Genomic DNA, 27373 nt, shown 5'->3' with positions numbered 1-27373 from the left:
ATATAAATCAAGTATGGTGAAGCTAAGTGACAGCAACAGAGATATTGCTGAGAATAATGACACATGCTGTTCAACTATTCACCTTCCAGAATTGCCAAATTCAATCTAGCTTCCTCTCAGCTTCTAAATTAAAGGGACTCATAAAAGTATAAAAGTATTTGAGCCCCAGGATATTATCATATGTGAAGCTAACTTAGGAGTCAACTTTCTAGTAATACAAGGCAATAAAATCCAAATAGACTGATAGATAGATAATAGATGATAGAGGAATAGATAGATTGAATATACATACTATATATATACTGCAACCAAAAGAGGCTTGACTCATCATTCTCAGATTCATATTTTCAATGTAAAATATTTGAAATTCTAAAGTAGTATATGTAATGTTTCTACTTGAATATCAAGTCACTATACTGAAAATAAATCTCATAATCTTGTTCCCAAAGCTAGTTATTCTCTGTGTTCTTTTTCTTAATGGTTGTTTAAGCAAGAAATTTAGAAGTCATATAATCTTCTGAAAATTCCATAGCTCCATTCCTCAGTATTTCTTAAATGTCCTCACTCTTTCCCATCTCCATTGCCATGATCCAAACTGCAGTGTCCTCTCTCCTGAATCAGTGCAACTGAAACTTAATTTGCAATTGCATCTTCCACTTTTGCCTCTGTTCTGTAATTTTTCATATTGTAACTAATATGTAGAAAGTTGTTTCTAAAATATAAATCTGATCCTCTCATTGCCTATTTACATTTCATGTATTTTCATTGAACTTCGGATGAAAACTAAACTCTTTAAAATGGCCTGTGATTTCCATATGATGTGGAGTTTGTCTTTTGCCACTATCCTCCTCATTCACTGTACTGGCTTTCTTTCACTTTTTTTTTTTAAATGAGTCAAGCTTCTTTTTACCACAGAGCTTCGAATGGGATACTTTTTCTTCCTGGGATATTGATTTACCTGGCTAATAATTACTGGCATATTTCTTCACCTAGTTAATTACCACTCATCTTTGGAGCTGAGATTAAATGTTCACTATTCGTGGAATTCTTTCTAGCCTCAGAGTAGATAAAATCAGTTTCTTCATTATATTTCTTTCCATTGTGGTCATCAATTTGTAATGGAAAAAATATCATTTAAATTTGGTATTAGCATTTTTCTTAACTCTTATGGCATCAAAGGTATATTCAGTGGGTATTTTGTACCTGAGTTCAATGACTGGCATACAGGATATGCTAAATAAATGCAGTTGAAGAGATGAAAGAATAAATGAGAAAATTATGGAGGAGAAAGTATGAGGTAATTGCTAACCTATGTTGAAAGGTTGAAAATGAGTACTGATGGTGAGCAGATGAAAGAAGTAATTATGTAGATGGTGTGGTCCAGATAATGGACAAATAAGGTGAAGTTCAAGATGGACTAGAGCAGTTGAAAATGCAACATGGCTGGGGGCCATGGCTCACATCCATAATACCAGTGCTTCGGGAGGCCAAGGCAAGAGGATTACTTGAGCCCAGGAGTTAAAGACCAGCCTGGCTAACATAGAAGGACCCCATCTTTACAAAAAAATTAACAATTAGCTGAACATGGTGGCACACCTCTGAAGGTCTAGCTACTCTGGGGACTGCAATGGGAGAATCACTTAAGGCCAGCAGTTTGAGGCTGCAGAGAGCTATGATTATGCTACTGTATTCCAGCCGGGGAGACAGAGTAAGACACTGCCTCTAAAAAAAAAAAAAAAAAAAAAAAATTCAGAAATTAAAAATGAATAAAAATGCATCACATTTGTAATCTTACTTCCACTTTATATATTGTGATTTTTAATTTAAGTCAAGTCAATTTTCAATACTATCTATTAATTTCAACATTTTTAAATGTGTACAGCCCAACTGTTGGTAACTAATTATCTGAATATAGTAACAGCATTCCATGTATTGTGGTAATATGCATTATCAAGCTAAAATCTTGCCAATTTCTAATATTCAATAAGATGTCTCTTTCTTATAATTAAATGTTTAATGTAGCAAATCAAATGGAAAGATGCAGCCTAATGATTAATGAGAAATTGATAATCACATCTCAATTTAACACCTCCTTATAACATTTAATATTTTTGTCATTGATGTAAGTAATGGACAATTCATTGTAGATTGGTTTCAGCATTAAAGAGGATTTATTAGCTTATGTAATTAAAAAGTTCAAAGTGGTCAGGCTTAAGGTATAGGGTGATCAGGATTCTGGCTCCATTTCTTGGTAATTCTCCATATTTCAACTTCATTCTTGGGCTAATTTCTCTTGCAGAAGAATCACTGTAGCAATCACCAGCCTTACAACCTCATATGCTATTGTCCAGTGAGAGAAAGAGAATATCTGTGTCCCACATTTCCCAGGAAATGTTCTGAGTAGGCTAAGAGAAATCTAAGTGCTAAACAGCTTGACTAAGTTTACCTAAACTAATAACTAAAGCAAAGAGAAGAATTACTCTGGTTGACAGAGACAAGTCTGGACCCTCTAGAGTTAAAATATGAATTTACTACAGGAGAGGACAGGAGTGAATATTGGAAGAAAAACATTACCCATTATATTAAAAGTCAGGGCTTCCAGATAACGCTGTAAATGTACAACTGAATAAAAGTTATTACGTGTTGTATATATATCTTCTAGTCACATAAATGAATATAGTAAAATTAACTTTACTGGACATTAACGTAAATACAAATATGAAATTATAGATGGCCCATCAAAGAAGTGTAGAGTTCTTAATTAATTTACCATACAACCTTTCATCCTATTACTCTAACCATACTTCCACAGTTTTCAAGTATTTTTTCAAGCACTTAGGTAATCAGAAGAGATTATATTTTTATTTCTCATATAATTAGCTGTTCTACAAATTCAGATGAATTACTGAGTTATTTCAACAAAATGACTTTTTCTTGTCCCCATTTGAGCACAAGCATTAAATGCAATGCCTTGCACGCAGTAAGTGCTACATAAAAATGTGTTAATTAAATGAATGAATTAACTTCAAGTTTTGAAGATGCATTAACTTATTAAGACTATAATTTTTACTTTAAAAGTATTTTCATTATATAGCATCTAGAAAACAATGGAGTATTTGAATTGAGGGATTCATAGTGTCTCATACACTTATTCATTCCAAAATTTATCAACACAATTGAAAATCTCTCTGAAATATATTGTGCTAGGCAGTAAGTATTCTTCATTTTATAGTTTCTATAGCATCTTGCGCATATTTAAATCATTGTATTCATAATGTTTAAATTGTCATTCATTAACTTAATAAATAATTATTCAATGTTTACTATTTGCCAAGCACTGGAATATAAATATATTGAATATACAATTCCTGCCCCCAAGGAACTTCAAGTGTGTATGGGGTGGTGGTGGAGGTAGAGGTGAATAAAGAATGGCTTGTCATTGTATCTCAAATGATAGCATAGGCATATAATAGGTGCCTAATAAATATTTGTTACCTTTACAAATAATGCATGTGAAACTGAATAAATAATGTCCTTTGAAGAACTTTACAACTCACTCAGTTTCTCTGAAAGTGCTGAGAGTGGGGCTCCAGTCAATCATGGTTAAAAAATTGATCAATTAGGAGAATAAAACACTGAATTATAAACTGAATTGTTTGAGAGTGTTATAATAAAATGCAAGACATTAAATTATCTTTTATAGAATGATGGTAACTTCCCTAAAGGATAAAATACTTTGACTTTCCTAATGATCCCTCTTGCTGAGTTCTTTATTATAACTAGCCTTAGGGTTTTTATCCAAGAGTTCATGAAACCAGAGCTGCAGTTCCCAGCATTGGATGTTTATCACTCTACAAATACTATGATTCTCTTATGTGTGAGAATGCTTAGACTCTCAGTATGGCCATCTGTTATTTCTGTACTTCCATATTCAATCCTGTGTTTAACCTTCTACATGGCCACACTGGACTCCCAATTCTTGCTTGTTGCTGATTATACAAACATTTATAGAATGCCTATTACACATCTTTGACTCTGTGAGAAACATGGGACAATGAGTCCAAGGTTTTGGGTTAGGATGACGTGACGGAAGTCCAAACAGAGCAACTAACTGGGGAGAAAACTCAGTTTAAGTCTTGTCTTTTCTTTAAAGCTTACTCTCCCTACTTTTATTCCTATAAATAACCTTACAGTTCAACTCCTCTGAATGCGTACATTATAATAACTGCCATTTGCTTATACATAGCTTCGGGTTGTTCTAAGTTGTTTTCTATATCAAAATTTTGTTAACCCAAAATACTCTAATTTTCTTGAAGACAGAAATACTCTAATTTTCTTGCAGACAGGCTCATATCTTCCTTGAGCCTAAACCTCAGCATAACCTCCAAAGATCCTTACTCATTTAAATTGCCAGCATATCTTTCTCTTTCTTCTTATAATAGTCTTTCTTCTCTAACAATTGCTTCACTCCATCCATTTACTCAATATTAAAGACACCTTCTTTATTGACAAACAATGAATCCAGTGAAGTGCTAGGACAACGGAATGAAATAGTGTCTTGAAAAAGAGAAGCACATAACAATTAAAATTACAATGTCATTCATGCTAAGGCAGAATTAAGCACACAGTGTTTAAAGTACAAAACTGCTCTTTCCCACATGTAGGATCACAGAAGACTTAGAATAAAAGGCATCTGAAATGGGGTTAGAAAAACAGCCAGAATATAGGAAAATGAAAAGAAAAAGCATTGGACTAAGTGAACATGAAGTGAACATTGGTACCATAGTAGGGATGATTAATAAAAAATGTGATATCTTGCAGGCACCTACAGTAATGTGGCATACAGAAAGAAAAGGGGAATGCAAAGAAAGACTACTGAGAAATTACAGGATAAAGGATCTTACGTGCCTCCTCGAGGAGTTTGGACTTTATTTAAAGACAAAGAGAGCCAAATTTAAATGTTTAAGCAGAGATGTAATATTATTACATTTGTGTTTTAGAAATCTCACTGATAACAGCAAAGGGAGAACAGTAGCACTTAATTCAAGTGAGAGATAATAAGGTTCAAAATAAAGCCATCACTGAGACAGTCAAGGGAAAAAAATAGCTTCCCAAGACACTGAGTCAATGGAATCATCATGACTTTGTCTCTGGAAGGAGCAGATTCCTGGTAAGAAAGAGTGACACTGCCCCAAACCTATAATCCTTGTTTGAACAATTAGAGGAACAATGGTAGCATTCCTTTAGAGATATATGGCAGAAAGGGCAATAATTTCTACTAGTGAAATGAACAGTACTGATATTTTAGGCCAGTTTTATTGGAGGTTCCTCTGGAGCAAGCTGTCTAGCAGGTGTTGAATATTTTAATCTAGAGCACAGGAAGAATAACAAGGCTAAAGATAGATATGTAGAAGTAATTAGATATAAATGGTAATTGGAGTCATAGGATAAAATCCAAAAGGGAAACTACCCAAAAGTGCAATAGAAAAATTTCAAAGACAAAGCTCTAGGAAATACCTAAACTTGGCATGTAGGATGAGAGACTCACCTGGAGGATAGAGAGGAAGAAAACAGGGTGGCGAGAGGAGTGTTAGGAGAATTTGTTACTATAGAAGCCATGGGATGAGATTTTCCAGGAGAAAGTAGTCAACCATCTCAAACGCAGCAAAGGTCAGTGACTCCCAACACTCCCTCTCACACCTAAATACAACCCTGAATGATTCTTCACTTTACTCTGACACTGACATTTCTTAGATCCAGCATACAAATGAGATGTGTTGATTCTTCCCTCGTACTTGTTTGAATCCTCTCAGTGCTTCTCTATATATAGGTCTAAGCTTCACCCTCACATCTGCTTGTTCCAAACACAACCTACAACAGAAATGCTTGGTAATTATACTCTACAGTATGTTTTTTTTTTTCCAAAACAGTGTCACATCCCCTGATCTGAAATTACAGATACTGAACTATGAACCATTTGGCACTGCCTGTTTCTCTACGCTTCTCTTATAGCCTGGGTTCATGTTTTCTACTCAATACATCTCCCTAAACAGATTTTTATCTCTTTCTGTCTCTGAGATATGACTTATGCTCTAACTGGACATTCAAGTATGAACAGCCAGTACAGTTAAACCATTTGGGGGCAATACAAACTAGAAAAGAAATTTTGTCAGACTAAAAAATTATAACAAATGAATTTCTCAATTGCTTGTAACATGCAGCATCCTCATTGGGTGATCACATTCCCTTTACCAGTTCTACCAAATATAGATTTATTGATAATATCTGAATTAAATATCTCAGGCCAGACTTCTCTACATTTCAGATTATATGTGTAACTGCATTTGTGACATTCACTTGATTGTTTCACAAGCGTTTCAAAGTTAACATATTTAAAACTAAACTTCCCCAAGAAACGTATTTCTCTTTAGTAAATGTTACTAATCACTCAAATCAGAAAATTCGGTGTCATTCTAGATTTGTTTTCCTTCCTCATACTCCATAGAATATTAGTCACAAAACCCTGCCTCTTTGGCCTCATAAATACAGTATTTCTTACTTCAGTTCCTTATTTTCCACCCTATAATCACTTCCTTGTTTCAAATCATCACTTCTCACCTGACTTATGGAAATGGCCTCCTAATAAGTACTTGAAAATGGAAAACGTTTAAATCCATTTGCAAAGAAGAGTCATCTATAAAATAGTATAAATTAGACTGTGTCATGTTCATGTTTTAAATTTCTGTGAAAATTAAGTGGCTGGAATTTTCCCTACATAAAAAAATGTGGATTCATGCCTCTTTGCCTTTGTTCATGATATTTGCAGTGCTGCAAATGCCATCTCCATTTTTATATCTGACAATTTTGCAAAAACTTCAAGACTCAATACAGCAACTTCTGTCTTGATTACCACTGTACCCTCAGCATATAATAAACTGCTTCACATATAATAGGCACTTAATATGTATTTGCTGATTAATTTATTCTGTCTCAATCATGTCCATTTTACTTTTTAGTACCTTTCAGTTTTTCCAGTTATTAGCAATGTCTTTTTATAACATTATTGCTGTAATTATTATGTATTATATAAATATGGCCTAGAATTTTATATTTTACTTTGAACATTTGTTTCCTGGACCATAGTGTTTGCTCCTATCACATTTGAGTAAAAATATTTCTGCTGTATTCAGCAAGAGAGTTTTCTCAAAATTATCCTTACTTTTGTACATTTCACCAATTGTCAGCTCTTTGACACTTTAGATTTGAGACCAGATATCAACTTATAAAAAATAAAATAACTTTTCTTCAAGACATGGGCCCAGTTTCTCGTGTCTCATTTTGTATAGGTCTTTGTTATACATATTATTCAATTGTATTTAAATTATACTTTTCTGTAGTCTTTCCTTCTTCAAGTCTTTCTTTCTTCAAGTCTTCCACCAGAGTATAAGCTTGATTTAGGACAGATATAATATGTTTGTCATCAAATTTGACTTAGGCTTGGAACATAGTAGATACTTAATAAATGTTGATGTACTTGGACTGTACTGAATTTGGTCCACTATTTTCAGATTCCAAAAGGATTTTCTAAGAATTACAAATTTCAGTGTTTAAGCCTAAATATGGATAATATTACTCAATGTTAGCTATAATCGGTTTTATCATTATATCACTGGATTTTTGAAAAAGTGATGGCCAAGGACTCCAAGATAGTCTTAAAGATGCCTGAGCATTTGAAGACTCCTAAGAATGAAATGAATTAATGATGAATCTCCTTTAAGCAGAATTTGCTGCTGAAATTTTACGTCAGCATTATAAATTTATTGACTAATCAGAAGTTAAGTTTTAAGTTTTCTGTTTAAATAAAAATATTTTAACACATTGTAATATACAACCAAAAGAACACAGAAACCATGATGTGTAGTACATTGAATTTGCATGAAATTAACAAGCCCATTTAAACGCCAATCAGATCCAGAAATAAAACTTTACCAGTGCTCCAGTGAGCAAGGTCCCAACGTTCCAGCTTGCTCATTCCAAGTCTAACACACTCTTCAAAAGGAACCAATGTTTTAACTTCCAATATTCTGGGTTATTGTCTTCTTCAAAATTTTATGCAAGTGGAATATGTATAATCTTCTCCTTTCCGTATATTTTCTTTAACTTGGTATTATGTTTATTATATTATTCATTTTCCTTCATATAACAGTAGTTTGTTCATTTTCATTGCTGTCTACTACTGTATTATATAAATAAACTGCAATTCATTATCCTTTCTACTGGTGATGAACATTTGGGTTGTTATTAAAATGAGACTATTTCAAATAGTGCTACTGTGAATGTAAGAGTTGAACAAAGAGGAAACAAACACTAAATGCAGCTGGCAGTTAAAGACAGGTTTACTTTAGACAAAACCTGAGAGGTGCTCCTGGACGATCTTGGTCAGGGGCACTTTCTCTTGCAGACTAAGACTATATATTGGTTTTAGAGTGAGCAAACTTATTACAAGCTTGGAATGTTTGTATATGTGGAGAAGTTTATGGCAGAGTTGGAATCTGTCTGGGAGAAGGGGAGGTTATCTTGGGGCAGACATCTTTCTGGCCTGGACTGGGGTTATCTAGGGTCTAGCATGTCTCTGCTTAGGGAGGATTTTGGAATGTTTCTTGTTGTTGGAGATGTTATTTTTGGTTTATGGTCGTGCTGACCTTAGCCACTAAGCTGATGCTCTTTGGATTTAGATGGTTTTTTATTAAGGTGAACTTTAGAATGAGGGGCTTGTCCAAGATGGCGATGCTCCTGCTCTGTCAGTGAACATTCTTCTGTATGCATTTTGGTGTGTATTTAATAGCATTTCTGTTAGAAACATACTTAGGGCCAGAATTGCTGGGTTATATTGTATGCTTATATTCAGTTGTAGGAGATATTGCCAAATAGTTTTCCAATGCAGTTGTACCGACCTATGCTCTTAAAATCAATGATTGAGAATTGCAGTTGCTTTTCATTTTATACTGAACTATGTTGATCGTTTTTAACTTTTTGCCATTTTGGTCTGTGAGTAGTGCTATTCGTAGTGGTTTTAGCTTGTATTCTCCTAATGATTAAAGTTAACCATTTTAAAAACATTCACTGGTCATTTCAGATCATATTTTGTGAGGTGTGAAGTGTTCAAGCTTCCTGACCACTTACTTTTCTATAGGATTTTCTATTTTTATATTAAATTATAGAAATTATTTATATACTTTAAATATGAGTCGTTTTCAGACTATCTTTTTGCCTATCTAGCTATCATTTTGGTATCTGTCATCTGTATACACAACACACACACACATACACACACACTACAAGATCTTCTCCTAATTTGTGGCCTACATTTTTACTCAATTAGTGGTGTCTTTCGATGAAAATAAGCTATTAGTTATATTATAGATACGTTTAACAATTTTGACTTTAATAGTTCTTTCTATGCCCTTTTTGAGAAATCTTTCCTATTCTGTGGTGAAAATATCTCCTTTTGTTATTATCTAGAAGATTTATTATTTTATCATTCCTATTTATGTCTACAATCTATCTTGAATTTTGATTTTTGTAAACAGTGTGGATTAAGTATCAAGACTCTTTTTTCATAAGGACATATGATTCACCTAGAATCTTTTTTATTAGAACATTTTTTCCTACTTCTTTGCAGTGTTGCCTTTGTTAGAAATTAAGTCTCTCTATGCATGTGGGACTCTGTTCTATTGGTCCACTTATCTATTTCAACAAATTATGTCTAATTTTCTAAAACCTTAATATCTAATACTACATTTTTCAAATAAATTTTGTTCTTTATTAAGGTTATCATGGCTATTTTTGAACTTTTACATTTCCCTATAAATTTTAGAACCTACTTGTAAATATCCTCTCCACCTAAACCCCACCAAGGAAAACTCACTGGAATATTGATTGAGATTACAATCCATCTGTAATCGACTTTAAGAGAATTAACTGTACATTACTCATTCATCCAATTTATGAATACAGTATAACTCTTTATCAAGTAAAATCTCCCATAATTTATCTTGCATGCATGAATAGATCTTGCACATATTATTTAGGTTTATTTCTTTGTATTTATTAAGAGGTTTTTAAGTAATATATTTAAATTTTTAATTTGTATTTGTTTTGGATATATAGAAATTAAATGTATTTATGTATGCCAAACTAGTATGCCCCAATTTTCTAAATTCCTTTGTTATTTGTAATAGTGTATCTGTAGTATATCTATAGATTATTTCAGATCTTCTAGGTAAATAATTGCATTATTCTTGGCTAATGACAGTTTACTCCTTTTTATTTCTTTTCTTTCCTTATTGAACTTGCTAGAACCTTCAATAAAATATTGGGAAAAAGTAGTGAGTGAAGACATCTTTTATTTATGCTGGATATCAGGAAGAAATATTTCAACATTTTACTGTTGTGTTATCTTCACTGTAAAGACTCTGGCATAGATTAAGGAAGTTATCTTTTTTAGCTAGGTTGCCAAGGTCATTTTATCAGAATGATGTTGAATTTGTCACGTTTTCTTTAATTTATTGACGGCATTATGTTGTTAATGTGGTAAATTAAGCTGACCAGCTTTCGAAAATTAAAATAATTTTATATGTATATACCACATTTTCTTTATCCATTCATCCACTAATGAACATTTAGGGTGTATCTACATCTTGATTGTTGTGAACAATGCTGCAATGAACACGAGGGTGTATATATCTCTTCAAAATAAATACTCAGAAATAGGATTATTGGATCATATGGCAATTCAATTTTTAATATTTTGAGGAAGCTACATACTGTTTTCCTTAGTGGTTGCACCACTTCGCTATGGATAAACTGTGAGAACATTATGCTAAGTGAAATAACATAATATTTGCCAATCACAGGAAAACAAATAGTTCATGATTCAACTTAGATGACTAAAATAGTCAACTTGATAAAAGCATAAACTGAATTGTGGTTGCCAGGGGTTGGGGGGATGAAGGAAATGGGGAGCTGCTATTCAAGAAATACAAAGTTTCAGTTCTGTGAGATGAATAAGTTCTAATGATCTGCTGTGCAATATTGTGCTTATAGTTAACAATATTGTACTGTACAGTGAAAAATTTGTTAAGACAGACCTCTTGTTACCTGTTTTTACCACAATAATAACAATAATAATTTTTCATTCCTGGGGTATACCAAATTTGAATGAGTATTGGCATTTCTATACATTGCTGGACACAGTTTCCTAATATGTTATTTGAGATTTTTCATTGATATTTATAAGAGTTTGGCCTACATTTTGTCTTTATTTTGAAATCATTTTAATATTTAGATATTACTGTTTTTCTGGACTTATAAAATGAAGTTTTCCTCTTTGCTTTTTTTTGAAAAACAATTGTTGAGTATTGGTGTTATTTCTCGTCTAAAGGTATAGAATAATTTGTAGTGAAGTTGGTGGGCCAGACTGTGTGTGTGTGTGTGTGTGTGTGTGTCTGTGCGAGTTTCTGGGGATGTTTTAAATAAACGTCCACTGATTTAAGAGATATAAAATTATTCTGTTTTATGTTTGTTTCTGTTTCATAATTTAATACGTATGTAGGGATTTTTCTATTTTATCTAAATTTTCAAATTTATTTCCATAACATATTTCACAATATTCTTTTTGGCTGCCCTTTTACAATTACTTTTTAGTGTATAACTTGTGCATTTCTCATTTCTTTCATTGTTGCCAAGTGTTCATAAATGTTCATCAGTTTTATTAGTCTTTTCAAAGAATCAATTTTGACTTTAACATTTTTTTCTTTTTTTTTTTTTTGATAGAGTCTCCCTCTGTCGCCCATGCTGGAGTGCAGTAGCTCAATCTCGGCTCACTGCAGCATCCGCCTACCAGGTTCAAGCGATTTTCCTGTCTTAGCCTCCCAAGTAGCTGGGACTACAGGCACCTGCCCCCACATCCAGCTAATTTTGTGTTTTTTTAGTAGAGATGTTGTTTCACCATATTGGCCAGGGTGGTCTTGAACTCCTGACCTTGTGATCTGCCTGCATTGGCCTCCCAAAGTGCTGGGATTACAGGCATGAGCCACTGCTCCTGGCCTAACTTTTTCTTTCTACTATACTTTTTTTAAGCAATTCTCCATAAATTTTTATTTTTCTATGACCTCTAGTTTTGGAGAGTTTAATGTGCTTCTTTTTCTCACTTCCTGTATTTTACTTTCAATAACTTTGCCTTTCATTTTTAGCAGCTTTACTATGATAAACCTGAGTGTGAATTACTTCATATTCATTTTGCTTGGATTCATCATACTTATTAATCTGTGTTTTGGTATGTTTCGTACTGGTTGCACATTTGGTTTTGGAAATACTCCATCATTATCTCTTCAAATATGATTTCTACTCTATTCTCCTTTTTTCTTCTCCCCCTGGAAAACTAATTATCTGACTTAGATGTTTTCATCACATTTTATACTTTTCTATATTCAAAAATTGTGTTTTTCCGTGTTTCAGTCTGGATATATTCTATTCCTCTAAGTTTTCTAAACTTCATTTTTGGTCGTGTTTATTCTGCTGAAGGTGACACATCCATTGAGTTCTTCAATTTTTAAATGTTTAGTTTCTTAAATTTCTCTTTTTAAAAAAAATTACTGCTTTCAACTTACTTCTCTGACTTTTCATCTATTCTCTTGAATATATTATTCATATTTGTATTTAAATTCACTCTATTGATTCTAATGATTGGGATGGGGTTGATTTCATTGACTGTTTTTCCTGGTTTTCAATCATTTCATTCTTTTTCTTTAATGCTTTATATGCCTGTCCATTTACTACTGAAATGATAGACAACATGTATAAAAATTGTAGAGGTAATCTAAGGCTACATCTGGTTGTATGTTCATCCAGAGAGAATTTGCTGTTGCTTGTTTATAGCAGTTAAAAGAGAGGAAGACCATTTTAAGCTAGCTTGATAGTGAGAGGATTTGAAGCAGTTTCCATTTTTGTTGGAGCCTATCACTTTCCAGTTTGTCTTTACAACTAAAATATAGCCTCTAATGATCCCAAATAAAAACTCAAAGTGGTTACTATCTGCAATGGTTTGTTTGTTCTCAATAAAACTCAGGCTGGAATTTGATCCCCCCTGTGATGTTGTTAGGTGGGGCCTAGTGGGAGATGTTTGGGTTATAAGGGCAGATCCCTCATCAATGGCTTGTTGCTCCTCTCTCCTCCTGAGTGAGTTCTCACTCTTGAGAGACTCGATTGATTCTCATGGGAATGGATTAGTTCCTGGAAGAGTGAGTGATCATAAAGTCAGAACACCTCTCAAGTTTCCCCTCTTTGCATGTGTCCACTTCCTTTTCCACCTTGTTGTGATACAGCACAAAAGCCCTCACCAGAAGCTAGAGGCATGCCCTTGAACTTCTTAGCCTGCCAAATAAAAAGTAGAATAAACCTGTTTTCTTTATAAATTACCCAGTTGTGGGCATTCTGTTATAAACAACAGGAAATGGACTAATGAACAATTACAATTCTTTTTTTCTTCAATTCAGTATGACTGCCTAAAGCTCTTCTCATCTGTCCAATCTCTTAGCCACTTCTGACATTTTCAGTAAATGCCTACAAATTAGCAAAGAATTCAAGGGAGGAAATAATATCTGCTTCAGATATCTGTGCTTCTCTTCCCTCCCAGATATTCACTGATAAGATTTTAAATGTAATATTAGCCCAGAACTCAAAAATGTTCAAAGCTTACCTGGTGCTTCTGTCCCAACTTCTTAGCTTCTTATCAATGAGTTCAACTTGAATGAATTGTCACATACTTCAAAGGGAAAGTCTTTCCTCAGTCTATTTTTTTTTTTTTCTCCTGGATCATGGACCCCTCAGTACTGGCTGACTAGACAGCTTTCTGACAACTTAAACAAATTAAAAAAAAATATTCAGCCTTTCTAGTTGTCTTCAGAGGAGGGGTTGCCTAATCTATCACAGGCAAATGTGGAAGTAGCTGTTCAGTTTCTATTATGTGACTTAAAATTTAAGTCTACTTGGATTAGTTATTGGGCATATGATACCTAAATTTTTCAGGAACTTAGGTTTTGAATTTTGTGTCACTTCTTGTACAATGATTATTTCTAAAACTTAATCTGAATCCCAGTGTAATTTTTGATTATTTACTCTTCCTCTATACCTATAAGTTTTATTTGGAAACTATATTAAATAAATGTGAGAAGTTCACAATAGGTTTCTGAGTGTCATGGGGATATTTTGTCCAGGAAAAACATGTTGCCTCAAAGTGAAATGTGAATGGAAATGAGCCCATTCTGTGTTTATGTACAGAAATCAAGGTCTCTTAAGCATCTTCTAATTGGTCTTTTCCATGTTATTAGAGAGACTCTTACTAACAATGACAGGGTACTGAACAATACAGAGATAGACATTTTATCAGAATATTAATTTAATGGTTTAAGGCAGTTCTCTATTTGACGATTCAGGTAGAAGGAAAAAAAAGAAAGATATTCCAAGAGGGATGTGTGTGTGTGTGTGTAAATAAATTAAATTATCTCTTCTATCTACATTTTTATGTATATACCTTTGGACACAGATTTGTATTAAAGATCACATTTAATACATTGTTCTAGTTCAGTTTTAATGTCTAGATTTAGATAGAGTGGCTTTAAATATTGTGCAACCCTGGGCAATTTGCTGCTTTGCAAGCTACAGTTTCCTCATGTGGAATGTGAACATGTAAAATTATGTACTTCAGTTTCATACATATAGTCTTTCCTTAGTATCTGTGGGGGATTGATTCTAAGACCCTCAGTGGATTCTAAAATTCGTGGTTGCTCAAGTCACTTTTATAATAGCTCAAATCATTATCATATAGTATATACATACTCTTGTACACTTTAAATAATCCCTAAATTACTTATAATACCTAATACAATGAAAATGCTGTGTGAGGCTGGGCACTGTGGCTCACACCTGTAATCCCAGCACTTTGGGAGGCCGAGGCAGGTGGATCACCTGAGGTCAGGAGTTTGAGACCAGCCTGGCCAACATGGTGAAACCCCGTCACAACTAAAAATACAAAAATTAGCCAGGCGTGGTGGTTCACACCCGTAGTCCCAGCTACTGAGGAGGCTGAGGCAGGAGAATTACTTGAATCCGGGAGGCGGAAGTTGCAGTGAGCCAAGATCATGCCATTGCATTCCAGCCTGGGCAACAAGATTTTTACGATTCTATCTTTAAAAAAAAGAAAAAAGAAAAGAAAATGCTATGTGAATAGTTGCCACACTCTATTGTTTAGGGAATAATGACAAGGGAAAAAAAGTCTGTACATGTTCAGTACAGACACAACCATCCATTTTTTTCCAATTTTTTTTAATATGGGTTGATTGATTCCACACATGTAGAACCCAGGGATATGGAGGGCCAACTGTATATATAATATTTAGCAGAATATAAGCATAAGCATATATTGCTTAGGACAATGTTTGGTAGGAAAAAAAACACTACATACATTATCATAGTTATCATTCAAGTAATTTTTTTCATTTACCTGACTCTAAGGTTGAAGGGAATGATAATTTTTCTTCTCTTTATTCCTCATATCCAGCACTCTGCAGAGAACTTAGCAAGTACAATGTTACTTGTTAGATTTTACTAAATGAATCAGTAATGTTAAATAATGCAGGAAGTTTGAGGAAAGTATGAGGAAAATATAGATTTGAAATTATGAAGTCCCTAGTGACCTGTTATGATATAAAAAGAAATAAAACAAACTGGGAGGTGAGGTTTATATTCATTGATATCCTCTTGAAGCCTGTCTTATTGCTTAGGTGTTCAATAAAAAAATTACTGATTTAATATTGCACTTAGCACCGTGCAATCACCTTGATTGTGCTCTCAGAGGCTGTTTGGACTTCATAAAAGAGGCAATTAAGAAGAGAAGAAATATTTTTGAAAAGGTGTTATCCTAACACAGTCATGTAACAGGAAACTCTAAGCACTAGTCCCACTGATAAAAATTTACAAGCTTAACAGAAGGAATTAGTCCAATTCAATGGAAGAAGGGTTTATAGCATGAAAACTGGAAGATCATCCTAAGAAAGGAAACTTCATGAAAAAACAGAAAAGGTTATATAAAGCTATGGATACAATAGCTCATTCAAAGTGTTTTTTCTGTTGAAATGGATCATTTTGCTTACTAAATTGTTGCACATTTTATACAATAGCCTCAATTTTTGCATTTCTCCAAATGGCTATAATATGATGAGAGAAACAAAAGATTGGGTAACACACAATGTAATCAATCTATTTATAAAGATATTTATCAGCTTCTCCTATTTAAAGCATGCATATGACGTGGAAGCATCCCTGGAGCCACAAGACATTAAACCAGAGGAGATAATGCCTGCCATCCTAGGACCAAAATCAAGACAGGATGGATATTCCAATTATTCTAATAGGTTTCTCTTACTATCTGTTATTTTCTGTAATCCCACGTCTTTGTAAGTCAGTCTATACTGACCACACCCAGAATTAGGTCAGACTGCCTAAGATTTTACCTCTTCAAATACTAACAGGCATTGGCCTTCCAACTGAAGAAATGCAGAATAGAGTTGGGAAGTGAGTATTAACTTCATATTGCTGTGTAACAAATTATAACAAAATTAGCAGCTTAAAGCAAAATGCATGTATTATTTCATACTTTCTGGATGTCAGGAGTCTGGGTATGGCAACTGGGTTCTCTGCTCAGGGTCAGACAGGCTGTAGTTAGGGTATTGGCGAACTGCATTTCTTTTTGGAGGCTTTCTGGAAGAATCTGCTTCCAAATACATTCAAGTTTTTCGCTGAATTTGGTGGTCTGTGGGTGTAGGCTTGAGTCTGCATTCTGGTGCTGGTTGTTTGCTGGAGGCCATACTCATTTCTGAGAGACCACCTGCATTCCTTTCCCTGTAGCTCCTTCCATCAGGAAAGCCAACAGTGGAGATTCTCCTCTAGTTCTCTCATGTCAAGTCCCCCTCATTTGAATCTTTTTTTAAATCAGAAATCACCAGTCCCTTTTAGGACTCACCTAGTTAGATCAGATTTATAGAGGGCAGTATCCCTATTTTAAAGTCAGCTTGTTTGGAACCTAAAATACATCTTTAAAATCCTTCCAGAGAAGCACTTATCTAGATGAGTGTTTGACTGAATAACTAAGAGAGGTGTGTATACCCCAAAGATCAGAGATCTTGGATGCCATTTTAGAATCTTACCTACACATTTTCAATATACAATCTGATCCCTGTTTTCCAATACATGTCTCTTAAATAAAATTCATCAAGACACAGTTCTCTGCTGTCATTACTGTATGTCATTACTTAGCAGGTTTATGAAGTATGAGATATGCTGGAGTTTTGGAATTAGCAAGATCTGAGTTTATATCCCCTCTACATTTGTCATGGGGTTTTGAGTAGGTTATTTAATCCCTCAGATTTCCTCAGTTATAAGGCTAGTTAATCCTCCAGTTTCCTCAGATGTAAGAACTAGGGCTAATAATTATCTCTAAGGCCTGCAGAACTTTAGAAAAAGTCATACAGTGGAAATTATCTTATGATATACAGGTGGCAAATTTCAAGTTCCTGACTTTTTCCCTTCTTTTGAATGTTCTGATATCACTCCTCCAATCTACCTCTACTTACTTTTTATGAATCCTTTGAAATGAGAAATATTGAGATTTATACACCTCAGAAATAAGTTGATTTTCAGTTGATAACATTATCTTTTTCTCAACAATTCTAAATTTTGATTCTTTTTGGAATTAATTCATTAGTGTTGGCTGGGGTATATTCATAAGAACCTTAATTTAAAATTTCAAAGCCAGGTACAGTTGCAAAGGCCTGTAGTCCTAGCTACTCCAGAGGCTGAGCCCAGGAGTTTGAATCCATCCTGGGCAACATAGTGAGACTGTATCTAAAAAATAAATAAAATAAAATAAAATAAAATAGAGTCTCAATATTTTTCCTTGATTTTCACTAGTGTGTAGAGATTTGATACTTTCTACTCTTCCTGGGGTGCACGGAGCAATATTATGTGAAAACAGCCAAGTAGTCTGTAGACTCCCACTATTAGAATTTTTTAAAATCCCAAAATATCTGTTAAAATCTATTGGTAAGAGATTTGGCAGGATGATGATTACATGTAGGTAGAACAGCAGTTTCCATAATAATTATGTGGGTTGCAAACAGATTTTGAAAAAAAAAAATACTGAGATGCAGCCTAATGAATACATTCATTAACCTTAATAACATCAGGTAGATAACAAGAGGACCATTCTGCACGGGGGAATCAACTCAGCCTTTCAGAGTCATTTATAAGGCACATTTGACAGTGTTGTTTTCTCAATTAACAAATGAGTAGATGTAGTTATCTGAAAAGAAATCTGTGTTACTTGAAGTTTTCCTTTTAAAACCTAATTTTTAAACAAGTTATATTAAACATTTCTTGAGTATTTGGTACGTACTGAGCATTATAATAAGCATTAAGGATACAAAGATGTGCAAAGTATAAAATTTGTAGTCTACTTTGGGGAAGCAAAAATAAATGTAGCTATCTTTAATACAATGACAATTGCAAAACTAAAAGCATCATGTTACCTCTATGAGAGCAGAAATCTTGCCTTCCTTGTTCACCACTATATCCACATATTTAGAATATTAGTTACACAATACTTGTTCAGTAAATAAAGCAATGAATGTCACTGTATTTTAGAAGCAGAGCAGAAGGAACCATTAAGCCCAGAGGAGCTTTTTGATAAGTTGCATTCAAGCTAAATCTGTCTGCTTGATGAATTACATTTTATCAAATCAGAAAACATGTGAGAAGTTAAAAGAATGACACTCTGTGCAGAGGGAATAGCACACCCAAAGGCTTAGGAGTGTGAAACTATTAACATATCTAAGGAATAAGAATCAATGTTCTATGTCTCCGATGAACAGGATGTATGAGGTTCGTCTTAGCAGTACCAGTTTCATCATGATAAGCATAACTAATGATTTCAGTGGGCAGGAATAACTGTGTGGCCCTAGCATGCCCCACACATAGTTATATTTCCTGACACAAGTTTAATGACCACTAACTTCTAGGAATATTCATTCAGATTCCAACATTTTTAGATTGGTATTGCTCCTTTGGGTACAGAATGTACTTATGTTGTTTGCCTATGGCAGGTAGCACCATGGGATGCCTTCCAAAAATCTCCATGGAGTTGTAGTATTAATAAATAACCATGTTGCCATTTGAGAGTTCAACTAGTGAAAATCCATGCCCATTGTATATAATTAGTCTTCCATATAAATAAATCAAGAGATTATAAATGTAAGAATTAAGAATTTGGAAATATCCAGAATACTAATTGAGGTGATCAGAGAATAATCTTAGGCAGGCAAGAAAGGAATGTGATTTTCAGTAAATGATAATTCAGTGACTGGAAATCTAATGATTTCTACTGTTTATGGAAAGATTGAGTAAAAAGGAAAGGGAATGTTTAATTTGAAGGATAAGTGAGAAAAACCCAATGGACTGGAAGCTGGCAATGCCCATTCAGGCAGGTCATGCTTAATGGACTGTTGACTCCTTGAGGGCATGGCCTGGAACCTACCAGTGTCTGGCACAGAGGAGGCATTCAAATGTTTAGTGAATTAATAAATTGAAATGAATAAAACATTGAGACTGTTACTAAAGGATCACTCAATGCAATTTTCAGGGCTACGTGTATTTTTCTGTTTTCCATAGCAATAACTTATAACATATATTGATAGGAAATGAAGAAATAAAGAAAAAATTATATTGTCTGCATTTTATGGATTTAGATTTCATTAAGGGAGATAGATTTTTAAATTATTTGGCATCGCTGCCCTAACATTCCATAATCCTTAGACGTTTTTCTTCATAATTTTCTAAGATTTATTTTTATATATTCCTGTTAGCATATAGCTCTCAGGAGGTTTCACATTCTAGCAAAAATAGATTGTGATATTCTGCCTATTGGTTGTTAAGTCCTATCGTAATTATTTTATAACTATAACTATTGGTCTGCTTTATATTTCACAAATTTAATATAATGAATGATAGAAATCATTATAAAGTTAAAATACTTTTAGTATAAGCATACAATGGTGTAATGTATAAATCTTTACAGATGTATAATTACCATTTTTCTCTCATATTTTTGAGTGCCAACAGCTATTGCACAGCAAACAAAAACATACATACAATAATACAACAGAGTAGGTTATATCATACTAGAACCACAGCTAAGAACATTGTTAACTTGCATTTTTAACATTCAAACCAGTTGCATATGGAGAGAATATGTAGAAATCCATGAGAAAAAGAAATGTGAGAGATCGTATAAAGATAAATCTGAACATCACAGATCCCAACTCATATTCATTTTCTTCCTTTTTCACACAAAACCTGTTCTTTTCCAATACTGTCCAGCCTAGGACATGGAGCTACATGCAATGTTGTTATTCTCCTCCCACGAATCATTAAAATGCTCCTTTACCTTCTATGCCCCACAAGTTTGGAGGTTCTACATTAAGATTCCTTATAAATATGGCTCTTCATTCTTACTGCCACTCCCTTAATTCAATTCTCCATTGGTTTCCTTGACCATTGCAACATATTTTCTAGCTTGATTCCCTAACCTTCATCTCCAACAGCTCTAATCTGTCATGTAAGCTTTTAGCAGAGTTCCTCTACTTCTCATCATGTCTTTGTGTCATTTCCCACTTTAAAAGCCATCACTGGTTCCCCACTACCTGTATGACAAAGTTGGAAATCTTTAGGATGGCACAAAAGAACACTCACAACTGATTCTCTTCAGCTCACCCTCTCATTACTTCTCTGACCTGTGCACCCTACATAGCTGCAATGCTCCACATTCACTATTCCTTGATTAACAATTTTTTTCAGTATATAGAAAACAATATTTCAAAATGCTGGTATCACTCTATTATCCATACTTTTCAAACTTAGTTCAACTCTTATCTCCCTAAGAAGTGTTGGTCAATTATTTATTGATCTGCTCTCCCACTGCTTTTAGGACATGCCCATAATAATCATTTGTATGTGGCCACTTATTTATATCTGTCCTCCTTTCTCATCCCTCCACTAGACTTGTGAACTGCTGGAGCAGAGTCTCTAAAACCTATTTAACTCATGTTTTTTCTCAGTTTCAATACAATTTCAACACACAGTGATGCTGTCAATTGCATTTTCTTCAAAATATACACTGCTCCTCTCCATGGGAAAAACCATGGATGTCTGTCCCATTCAGGTCAGGTTTAGCCATGTGATTTGTTCAGTCAGTGAAATGTGAGCAGAAATAACATGTGCCACTTTTAAGCAGAATCTTAAGAACCATTGTATGATTCCCCTATCATCTGTTTTTCCTTCTACAACAGCGGTCCCCAATGTTTTTGGCACCAGAGACTGGTTTCATGGATGAAACTGTTGCATCTCATAAGAAGCGCACAACCTAGCTCCCTGACGTGTACGATTCACGATAGGATTCACCATCCTATGAGAATCTAATGCCTCTGCATTAGATCTAACAGGTGACAGAGCTCAGGAGGTAATGCTCACTCACCCAGGGCTCACCTCCTGCTGTGCAGCCAGGTTCCTAACAGGCCACGGACAGGTACTGGTCTGAAACCTGGGGTTTGGGGACTCCTGCTCTACAAGATTGGTATGTCCCAGAACAGACTATTCTTTTAGACTTCAAACTCAAAATGAAGATGACATAGAACAGAGTTATAGGCCATCTGCAGTGAACATAAAGGCTGAAATAAACCTCTGTTCTATACCAGTGAGATACTGGGACTATTGATTGTGACAAAATAATTTAGTCTAAGATGGGTAGATATTTAATAAATGTTGAAGAACAGAAGGAAAGTTATAGAGACCTAGGAAAAAAAATAGCAGGGTAATTCAAGAGTCAATTTTGTTTTAAACAAGAACTGTCTGTTGAAAAGAAAGAAAAATTAAGCTTTCATGAGTTTCTCTTTATGAGAAATCATAGGAATTAGAGTTGAAAGGAGAAAGGGGAAGAGTAGATATAGAGAAAGAGAGTATATTTTTGGTAATGCAATCTTGGGAAGAAAGTGAAAGTAAATTCTCTCTAGATTAGCATGTCCTTAAGATGTCTGCAGGGAATATTTAAAGGATCTAAGTATCTGCTAGTGAGGTGTTTTGAGAATCCAGTACATATGTATAAAGAATCCTCCTTTAGTTAAGCCAAGCTAAGTAAGTTAAGAATGATTTTTCTATTTTAAATGTCCAAGTTATTCTGATTCCACAGCCAAAGAAAGGCTACAAACTTGACTAAAACAACATCCAGATTAAGACTATATGTAATTACAGCCAATTCTTATCATTCACAGTAATGTTCTATAAACATGCAGCAAACAGTAAATTAGTGAGTAATGACCATTACTCCTGGAGGAAATACAAGCTTAGGTTGCTGTGAGCCTTTAGTCACAACGTGTTCATCAACTAGTCAAAACATAACCTTGTTTTATGTGTGTTCTTCTTTAAAGACACCTTATTTAATATATATTGTTGACTCACTAACATTGAACTTGCAGCAACAGCACTTTATTCGTGCAACTTATTTAACATATGTATTGTCTATATACAGTTATCCCTAGTCCCTTGATATTTGCAGAGCATTGGCTCCAGGACACTTCCTCCCCTCACCCCACCAATACCAAAATCTAAAGATGCTCAGGTCTCTTATACCAGGTAGCTTAGTTTTCACATGTAACCTGTACACATCCTCCATTATACTTTAAATCATCTCTAGATTATTATCCCTAATATAACATGCATGTTATATAAATAGTCATTATACTGTCTTGTTTTTTATTTGTATTATTATTTTTCCAAATATTTTCAATTAATTATTGATAAAATCTGTGAATATGGAACCCACAGTTATGAAGGGCTGACTGTATTTTCTATGTATATTACAGCCATCTTGTGCTTAGAAACACTAGATAACACATCAGCTTTATTCTTGGAGGCCAAGTTAAACACTGAAATCACCAATAAAAAACACGAACATGCAAAAGATGGCGCTAAATAGATACTGTAAGTTTGTAGTATGAAAACTGAAACAAGAAAGCAGAGTCACCTTTTTCAACCTCAGATAGGGACATGAACTTCAGTAGTCTCAAATGTGTACCACTCTCTGCATGCCCATGAATGACTGCAAAAATGCCACCAATATTGATTCTGGTATTGCAAATAAACTTCAGCAAGTAGCTAAATTTGTAAATGCAGAATCTGTAAATAATGATGATCAACTGTAAATCCAAACAACGGAAAAGAATAAAATGGATTCTGAGGAGTTGGGCAAAATGCCCACCAGTGAGAAGAGGGAGAAATTGGACGGATGGATAAATAATAAATCTAGTAAAGTGCCTTAAATGTGGTAGAGTTTTAGTAAATGTTAGTTTCCTTCCCCATCTTTATCCCTTTGTTTTCTCTTGCTTTGGTAAAATACACGTCACCCAAAAAATTAAAGTAGTACAAGAATATTGAAGGACCACTCTATCAAAGTAATAGAAAGCATTAGGTGGCAGAAAGGTTTTTTCTTAGCATTTCATTTTACTGCTGAATTTATTGCATCATACTTAAAGATGCCCTATCATCTTAATGCAAATCTTAAAAGCATATTTATATAAAAATGTTAATGTTTAATAAGCTAAAGTCAATACAGCACCCTCTAATTTAGCCAGTGTTAAGTTGTCTTTTTTGGGATTAACATAGCAGATATTATCCAAAAATTTAAATAGAATGACCCTGTTTTGTACATAGATATTGGGATTTTCTGTTTCCACACTATCTCCTTTATGATTTATATTGTGCTGTTAATTGGAAACATCTGAAACAAAAATTATTTTAAACTCACAACTCTAACTTATAAGGCTAATAATAAAACATCATAGTTTTCTAAGTTATTAAACTTACAGAAAAGATATATACCTCAAAAAAAAAAAACAGAGAAAGTACATGATGAGAGATCAGTAAATTATCACTCTCATCCTGACAGTTTTCTTTTATGGAAATATCACCTGAAAAAGGTTTATCAAGACAAACTTTTTACAATCCCTGTTAAATTCAATGAATGAACTGTGAAGGGTAAATTGGAGCCATTATAATCTTACATTTCTTATGTAATATTCATAATCATAGTGTTACATAAGAGCGAGCTAATGTTAACAAAAGGAGCAATTTAAATTCCCACTTCCTTGGAGAATGGGGCTCTGCTTGACAAACAGAACTTCCTGTCCCATTTGCAACACGCCCATGCTGCTCCTCGAGTGCCAATGAGACCCACACTCTCATCTCAGTGATATAATAAATCCTCCAAAACAGAGGAGAAAATGAGGCAAACAAGCCCACTTCATTTCAACTTGTCAGCTTTAAATAAAATCTTCTGGAGCTGAAAATGGGAAACTTGAGGGAAGATAATGTGTGAAGTAACCAAATTCAACATTGGGACAAAACATACTACATTACTATATTTTTGTCTTGATCTGCCACAAAAGTTTTTGAAATTTCACTATAGGTAATTTTTAATGAAATATCTTTTTGTCATGGAGGACTTAGAGAAAAACAGTGTTCTTTCTGTTTATTTTTTCCCTTCTCTCCACCCACTGATGCCCTAGCTAATATCTCAAGTCATCTCAAGCCCTTATGATATCTGAATAAGTAATATATGACATGTGGAATAACTCCCAATTATCAATATTTATATCAAAGTTGGCACCGCACAGCATACTGAAAAAAGTGCATGCTTTCTGTATAATTTAATTACTTACATAATACTTTCTTGGCACTGATTTTTTATGCAAAATATTGGACCATGCTTTCTGCATAGGAAAAAAAAAATGTTAAGGGCAAAAATGCATTGAAAGGAAAGTAAAAATAAATTAACATTCTGTTAAATGGAAATATTTGAATATCACCGAGGTAAGCAGTGATTGGTAGTGTAAATCTCTTCCCGCGGCCTCTCCCCACTACCCACTGCCCCTACTCCCAGCTCACCTCCTAACACTTTTTCCTGCTTTGCATTTAGGAGGCTCTAGTCTGTTCTTCCCCTTAAATCTCTCTATATTCCTTCTCTTCTCTCTTTGAGGTTACTTGTAATTTAGTCAAATTTTCCCTTTCCCCATACTTCCTTTACAAGCACTTGCACTTCTTCCAGGGAAAGACAGTACCACTGGGTTCCAGCAGACATACAGCACAAACTGTGTATATACCAATGGCAGTGAAGAGGGACAAGTCACTTTCCTTCTTCCTTAGATGCCCTAGGGTGTATCCAAATTGTATACAAACATCTTTTTATGCCTTTTATTTTTATTTCCAATACAATGTTTCATGTATTTTCCAAATCATTGTAGAAGACTTTTTCTTATTCTATTATACTCTCCTCTAGCATTATATTATGAGCCCTCTGATTTCAAAAACTTTTATCTTAAAATTCCTAAATAACTTTGAGTGAGCAGTGCATAGAATGGTAGTTATGTTGAGGAGTATGATCCCTTCACCACTTTTGATGGCACATTGCTCAGAAGTTCTTTTGGGCACTCTAATATAAAATGTGATTTCAGATGTACATTTTTAATGTATTTTAGAGATTCCATGGGATAGAAAATAGTGTATGGACTATGGACTACAAAGATTTCAGTTCGAGGCTTGGCAAATCAACATTTAATAGAGTAACCATAATCAGCAAACGGTTTTTTAAACCTATTATTCATTTGTAAAATTTAAACAAAAATGTTGTGTCACAGGATGATTAAATTAATATTAGGTATGTTGGAGAATATTTTTAATTCTTATTTTATGATCATTATGATTATTATTATAAAGCCAAAGAAAATAATGTATTTAAAGTTAACTTTACCTGGCTATTAAATGTCCATTAAAATGTGAATGATGATATTATGCAGCTTCCATGTATATACTATATTTTGCAGCCAGTAAAATTGTGCCAGAATCTCCAGGTTATTTTCTGCAGTTTAAGGTAAGTGAGGTTAGTGCCTTTTAGCACTCTTAGGCCCAAAGTTTCCATGGAGTTATTGCACTTTTTATTCTAACAAGCTTCTATATCAATAATCACGTCGGTGTAATATAGGACCATCATGTGGCCTGAGGTATCCATTTAATGACTAATCTTGTCAAAAGGAAAGCAAATGGACTCATTTGCTTAGGAGATGTCTGTTCTAAGCTGAGGGTTTTTTTATTTCCCCATAGTGATGGCTGGGCTGACAGGTATGATGTGACAGATGGATATCAGCGAGAAGCTGTTGGTGGCATCACAATCAAGCTCCAATCTCCCGATGTCAAGTGGTTTGATGATTATTATCTGAAGCTCCGGCCAGAAACAAACCACCGAAACCCTTGGTTTCAAGAATTTTGGCAGCATCGTTTTCAGTGCCGACTGGAAGGGTTTCCACAGGAGAACAGCAAATACAACAAGACTTGCAATAGTAAGCAGATTTATTATTTCATTTAAAATGCATAAGGCTAAGGTTCCAATTTAAGTAAACCATGTCATGGGGATAGTGGCTGTAATATGTTACAAGGGAGGATTCTTACATAAGTAGAGTGGATATTGTCACTTATGGTGATAAACAGGTTTTAGTCTCATTAGGAAAAACATATCAGAGCAAGTATTTAGTGATATTTTATGTGATTAGATCATTTCTATTTGTATCATTCAAAAAATTGAATGTATTTCCATAAGGCATTGTGCTAAAAACATCACATGAGCTCCAGAATGGAACTATTTCTGACATCCTTGAATGCAGTGACTACATTCTGCTCATTTCTATTATCCAGAGTAGTTAGCACAGTGGAAGCACATAGTAACGGTTTCATATATGTACAAAGAATGAATAAATGAGTGTTGAAGGACAGATCGAGTTGCTACTTCCATCGATAAACCATAAAATAGTACCAGGGATTTGCTATATAAAATTGTGATGTTTCAGGAAACGTAACCTATGTAGAGCCATTCATTCAAGCATTCAACAAATACTTATAAGATGCCAAGAATGTACCAAATTTTGCTTTAGTTGTAAGGATACCAAGATGGAGAAAGCTAGTTCCTGCCCTCAAAGGTTTACTATCTTGAAAGGGAGATAGTAATGCCAACAAAAATTGCAATTGAAAATTATAAGTGATATGATAACTAAGTGTTTAAAATAAGAGCTTGGGTTAATATTATTTGTAACATGTCCAAAAAGAATCTTGATTCTAATAACCAGGTAGAGCCAGCATATACTTTATCTATCTATATCTATAT

At 34.1% G+C, this 27373-nt stretch overlaps 1 protein-coding gene across 4 annotated transcripts in view; it reads left to right on the top strand.

Annotated features, from left to right (window-relative positions):
• The window catches only part of GRM5 (glutamate metabotropic receptor 5), a 554343-nt gene that overhangs the window by 378552 nt on the left and 148418 nt on the right, over positions 1–27373 (top strand). For all 4 annotated transcript variants that reach the window (XM_055356616.2, XM_055356614.2, XM_055356618.2 and 1 more), the window contains exon 4: positions 26320–26555. In XM_055356616.2, coding sequence (XP_055212591.1) covers positions 26320–26555 — 236 coding nt within the window. The remainder of the gene's footprint in view (positions 1–26319; positions 26556–27373) is intronic.

This window comes from Gorilla gorilla, chromosome 9 (genome assembly GCF_029281585.2).
Source record: "Gorilla gorilla gorilla isolate KB3781 chromosome 9, NHGRI_mGorGor1-v2.1_pri, whole genome shotgun sequence".
In the NCBI taxonomy this organism is placed as follows: domain Eukaryota; kingdom Metazoa; phylum Chordata; class Mammalia; order Primates; family Hominidae; genus Gorilla; species Gorilla gorilla.
Note: the sequence above shows the minus strand (reverse complement) of the source record. Positions and strands in the feature narration are given on the sequence as shown.